This window comes from Etheostoma cragini, chromosome 13 (genome assembly GCF_013103735.1).
Source record: "Etheostoma cragini isolate CJK2018 chromosome 13, CSU_Ecrag_1.0, whole genome shotgun sequence".
Taxonomy (NCBI): Eukaryota; Metazoa; Chordata; class Actinopteri; order Perciformes; family Percidae; genus Etheostoma; species Etheostoma cragini.
The window spans coordinates 10,237,845-10,243,892 of record NC_048419.1 but is presented as its reverse complement, the minus strand read 5'-3'; the positions used below and the strand labels follow the sequence as shown (position 1 = coordinate 10,243,892).

Below are 6,048 nucleotides of genomic sequence, written 5' to 3'. Positions count from 1 at the left end.
GCAGGACAATGATCCTAAACACACCAGCAAGTCCACCACCGAATGGCTGAAGAAAAACAAAATGAAGACTTTGGAGTGTCCTAGCCAAAGTCCTGACCTGAATCCTATTGATATATTGTGGTATGACCTTAAAAAGGCTGTTCATGTTCGAAAACCCTCTAATGTAACTGAATTAGGACAATTCTGCAAAGATGAGTGGGCCAAAATTCCTCCAGAACGCTGTAAAAGCCTCATTGCACGTTATCGCAAACGCTTGGTTGCAGTTGTTGCTGCTAAGGGTGGCCCAACCAGTTATTAGGTTTAGGGGGCAATCACTTTTTCACACAGGGCCATGATGGTTTGGATTTTTTTTCACCTTTAATAATAAACACCTTCATTTACAAACTGCATTTTGTGATTACTTGTGTTTTCCTTGACTATTGTTTAAATTGGTTTGATGTTCCGAAACACTTAAGTGTGACAAACATACAAAGGAACAGGAAATGAGGAAGGGGGCAAACACTTTTTCACACCACTGTAAATAGGCAAACATCATAGATTATTTGTCCCATTGAGCATTTTAAAACATGTTACATTCTCATGATCTTGAGAACACACATACACCACATGTAATGTGTCCTTTCTGTGACATTACAGTAATAACTGAGGATGTATTGTTAGATGACTCTTGTATGAACTGTAACACAACAGTCACACGGCATCAGGAAGTCCCAGTCATTAAACACACAGGTGTTTTCAGTTAATGTGGCTCATTGGACACTTCTTCCCGGACTGTGATGGTGTGGTTAAACTGAGTGATGGACATCTTCCTGAGTCCACTGTTAGTGTTGTTGCACCTGTTAGTGCGGGGCGATGACAGCTTTATCATCCTTATTAGTAGAAAGAATTTGTGACCTATTAAGTTCCCCACAAAGCTCAGGCCCACCTTCAACCTGAGCAGTGTAATCAGCAGGAATAACTGAAAACACTTGTGTGGGTGTTCAGAGGCTTTAAATCTCACTTCCACCAATCCAAACAGATGAAAACTGCCATGCCTAATTATTGTTTCTCTTAGCAGGTATTTCACCTGCAGTTAGTTATATATTGCAGTACATCATTCCAGCAGGTCAAGGACAGACTGTAATGCAGGTCCGTTCTCTCCCTCTCTTTTTACACCATTAATTAACATTACCTTGTGCTTAATGCTTCCATCTAGTGTGTGATGTGTAAACTACATGCCTGCAAAGTGCCAGTACACATATGCAGAGGTTAGAGGGAGAAAACATAACACTGACACCTGAATAAGATGGATGGTTTCAGAGGAAGCTGTATTTTCTGCACTGCTTCTAACATTCCCAAGCTTTTGTCCTCTGTTTCGCGCATACTGTTACACTTTGCTCAGAAAACAGTCAAGGTCAATGTCCGACAAGCACAAATGCAGCAAATATGGACTGACATGGCTAAGGACAGCAGATACGGCGTCACACAGCAAAGGAGGCATACAGTACATGGGAATGTTGTTGATCATTCTCATCTCACCCTTGCTACCTTACAAAAGTCACTCACTCCAATCGTTTTGCTCAGCTGGTCCAATGCAGCACAGTGAGATTGCAAAATCAGTGAGAAACAGTGACGAGAGAGCAACAGCATCACCCCTCCCATCTCTCTCCTCGTGCGTATTGTGTCACTCGAGCTTTATTTATCTAAGCTTTTACAATGTTTAGGCAACATTGTATTTTCTTTCTTTCCATCTGTCCCTGTGTGTCCTCAAAATCTGTGTTTTCCATGTTTGTACCAAGCTGGCGACAAGAGACCAAGAACAAAACAAGTAAAATAGCATGTCAAATGATGCTTTTCTTCTTCAAGAACCTTGATCTCCTTCTTTCTAGTCTCTGACAACATGTAAATATACTCCAACATTACTACTTCTACTTAAACCAGTAGCCTCCGGCCCACTGTCTCTTTCTTATTTTTGGTAATTTAATTTCTTGTTGAGGGTTCTAGTTTGGTTTTGCAATGTGCTTCAGTTAGAAGTAGAACAGCTTCAGATGCTCCCGTTCCTAGCCTACATATGTCATCTTTAGAACAACTGTTTTTTTTTTAATGTATTCACATATCCTCCCAACACCATTTCTAAAAATATCTTGTACATCCAAGTAACAAAAACATATAGCCCAACCAATACTGGATTTTAGTAGCCAATGCTAAACTCGATATTTAGGAACTTAAAAAATGTTTACGAGTTATTGGCTTGATGACTGATAATCACATTTTTTTTTAACATAATTTACCACAAAATGTTGATACCCTTTTAAATATATGTATATTTTTCATTATTGTGATCACTGTATATACTGAACAGGATGTTTTGCAGTTGAAAAATCAACTTGTCAATGCCCTCTGGTGGATCAACACTATAATGGTGACACTGTTTCAATAAGCTTTATTGTAGTCTAGCTCTACAATAAACCACCAGCTATTATAATATGCAGTGGTTAACAACACATTAATGGCACTAGATAGCACTTCTTTAGATTTCAAGACTGGTATTTTAGATTAAGAACGGACAAGAATCCATGGTATTCATAAGAAGTCAAAGGTGTAAAAAGAGACTTAATTGAATGGTTGAGATGTTGAATCAACACATGGTGTCTTGCAGAGTGGAACAAAATTCTAAATTTACATGAACAGGGTATTGGAAACCAAAATGCAGAGACATAAGATCACTACAGCAGTGTTTCTGCTGCTTAACAAGTGTAATGTACAGTGTGGTACCTTCTTAACCACTTCATACAGGAGAAATATGGTAATGATGCTCATGGGAAACTGCTGCAGCATCTTTCTCTCTGCTACTAGGCCACCTGCATCTGCTGGTTAAGTCTACCGTGCAGTTTGGGCTATAAAAGGTCAAAATGTTTGTTGTTCATTCTAAATAAAGACCACACCTGTAAGCAAGAAATAGCCATTCTTGTTCTGAATACAACATTAAAATGTTTACTCTGCAACACATTTCCACTGTTGGGACAGTTTATGTGTGTAAATGGGAGATAATATTTTAAATGGATTGAGAATTATTATAATCAATTTTACCAGAGTGGTAATGTTTTAAGAGTAGCAGCCGACACTTCCTACTCATAATGTCAGAGACCATTTTCTCATGGATGGTTCATCTTTTAATGTGTGCTTGCTGGACTATTGCTCCGCTGATGCTCCACACCCATGAGTAGGTAAAAAACAACCTGAGAAGTATGTACTGTTAGTAGTGAGTAATAAATGTAGAAACAATGTTAGAAATGGTGTTAAACATAAATATATTGACCATCATATTAACAGGTATTGTTTACTCAAAATAGTGAGTTTTTTACATAATGGCAAATGCATGATACATGCAGAATGGCAACATCTATGCCAGTCTGCAGGATGTGTAAGTGTCAATTATGACGGAAATTAGATTTAAATGGGATGCATTTTTTTATTGGAAATGTCAGGTTGGCATCTCAGGCAAAAAAATAATCAAATAATCACTCCTGACACTGTGTGTCAAAACACTGTAACACACATAGTACACTATCACCACTGTCAGTCTCAGATCTCCGACTGAATTTACTTGAGACAACACTGTCAGATCTGGAGATCCACTGTGATGTTACTGTACGGTCTGTAAAACTCATTCTTAATCTCAGGAATTGATTAATCGAATGAAATTAAAAGTGATGTTTTACTAGACACTGCTTGTCCGGCACAATATGCTGTAAATGTCAGGGCCTCTTCTAGAGTGACTGCAGTCTGACACAGCTTTCCTAGCACAAGGGCCACTCTTCTGCTGACATTTCCTTCTGAGGACACACAATACCAATCCAAACCTATGCATTACAGATGATGCCAAACTGAAGGATTGCAATAACTATTGTCCAAACACTTTATCTTCATAGTCCTTATCTGTTTCTGGGCAAAACCAGCAGCACAATTTGCTCATGAGATTAAAAATGCAACTGCTGCAATAATCAGGCAAACTAGTCATGTCACCAAAGCATTAACCTTCTGTGAAACCTACTGTATCGACACATGCTCTAAATACAATTTCAGCTAACACCTACATAGCTCAGAAGCTGATGAAGGTCAATGTTAGATTTGGGAAAGCCACAGTATCATTGCTCTGCATAATAACACAGACACTGATGTTGGCACAAGCTTTTGGTATTTATTAGGGAGTGAAAACAAAAAACAACTTTGAAATTTTCCAAAAAGAGAAATGAGGAGGCAAAGTGCACATCAGCTGTGGCATAACATTCACAGAGCAACTAAAGAAATGTGACGTAAAGTGAGAGCCAGACATTACCAAGCAGCATAGAGAAGATCAGGCCGACAGCTGTGTGTGGAGGGCTCAGCCTCGGGACTTCAACCCCAACCCACTGGACCTCCATGGCAGCCAGATCTGCTCCGAAACAAAAACTGCTGCAGGATCCAGCAGGCTCCAGATAGCTCGTATAATATCCTTTAGTACAACTTGGCCTCTGGGGTTTACTGGATTAAATCTGGAAGGTGCTGTCTGGGTTTCTGGACACCAAACGATGCACGTCCCAGTTGGGCTCCTTCACTAGTCCCGGGGGTACGAGGACTGCCCGCCAACCCTCACAGCACTCCTGTTGAAGAGACTGTAGGTTAGACAGAGGGCAAATGAGAGAAGGGAGAAGAAACACAAAGAGAGAGAAGGAAAGAAGAAAAAAGTTAAACTGAAATCCCAAAATAGGACATTTACAGTAAGTCCCTATATAAGCAAAGACAGTATAAGTTTATTTTTTATTTTGCAAATATAATGTGTGATTGCATGTTTCCTGTGTGATGGCTATTGTGAAAGGGGAACGGTAAAGGAAAAAATAGAACATGCACATTTCAAGTTTTGTCATGCCTACCTGCTCCTGCAGCCGGTGTTTGTGCCTGCAGGCTGCCTGCACAGCTGAGTCAGGGTGGACAGGACAGTAACGGAGTGGCAAACACTGCGCACAGTCAGGGTTCACTCAAGGAGAATCCACTAGCCAGCACTTTCACTGCAGAGCCAGCAACGTTGCAGCGCCAGCCAGGATGAGAGACAATTAGAAAAGAAAGGGAGAGACAATCAGAAAGACAGACAGAAACGCAGAGAGACTGACGGACAGGAGGAAAAGCCGTTGCTCTCATTCCTACTTAGCAGAGCACCAATGACACTGACTCTTCTCCCTGCCCGTCCCTCCGGCTACCTCACAACTTTTCCCTGTCCTCTCCGTTGGCTGCATGCCACATCTCTCTCTCTCTCTCTCTCTCTCTCTCTCTCTCTCTCTCTCTCTCCTCATCCCTCAGCCCCTCCTCCCGCACCTGCCCCTGTGTCCCACGTATTCTCTTTCTCTCCTCCATCCCCCCCATTCACTCCTCCTCTCTGTGCTCTCCTCCCTGCCTCACCCTCCTCCCCATCTTCTGACTCGGGGTGTGTATGCAGACCCAGGCACTTTTGTCAGAGTGTTTGTGAAGATCAGAGAAAAGTTCTGCAGTGCAGGTTAAGGAGGAGGTTGTGTTAAGCATCCCCAGGGCGGGACCAGACACAGCCCCATATCTAAATCATCCATTCATAAAAAGACATGTTCTTTCACTGATAACGTCATCTTTAAAGTATCTAACTCAGCATCACAGAAGTACAAAAGGGAGGGGAAACAGCACAATAGTTACTTTCTATCATCTATCCTATTGCTGCACAAATACAATTTGAAATGTCTGAGTTTTTAACTGGAATGCACCTTTAAACATTTTCCACATTTCTATATCCTTCCATAGATGGAAAGACATTTTTCTATGACTCTCCTCTCCTCCTTTCCTAAAAGGCAAGCTCCTGCCGGTACTCATGTTCCCCTGGCTCAGGATAATCCACAGCCACCGGTGATGTGTGCATGTATGTGTCTCCAATGTCTAGAAGGTCAAACTATCTTGTATATCATGAGGCATTCATTACTCTCATGTGATCAGTGCAATGCAGCTGCAGGTACATTATAATATGAGGCGGTGTGTGCAGTCATTTTTTACAACGGGACAGCTCCTTTC

The 6,048-nt window shown here is 41.2% G+C and overlaps 1 protein-coding gene across 2 annotated transcripts in view; it reads right to left on the bottom strand.

Moving 5' to 3' along the window:
- scn4bb (sodium channel, voltage-gated, type IV, beta b) overlaps window positions 1–5,252 on the bottom strand; it is a 10,358-nt gene extending 5,106 nt beyond the window's left edge. The window contains exons 1-2 of one of the 2 annotated variants that reach the window (XM_034890431.1): window positions 4,893–5,252; window positions 4,319–4,634 (exon numbers count right to left, since the gene is read on the bottom strand). In XM_034890431.1, the coding sequence (XP_034746322.1) occupies window positions 4,319–4,403 (85 nt within the window). In that variant the 5' untranslated portion in view covers window positions 4,404–4,634; window positions 4,893–5,252. The remainder of the gene's footprint in view (window positions 1–4,318; window positions 4,635–4,892) is intronic. The other variant, XM_034890432.1, reaches the window with a different exon arrangement.
- Between the last annotated feature and the right edge of the window lie 796 nt (window positions 5,253–6,048).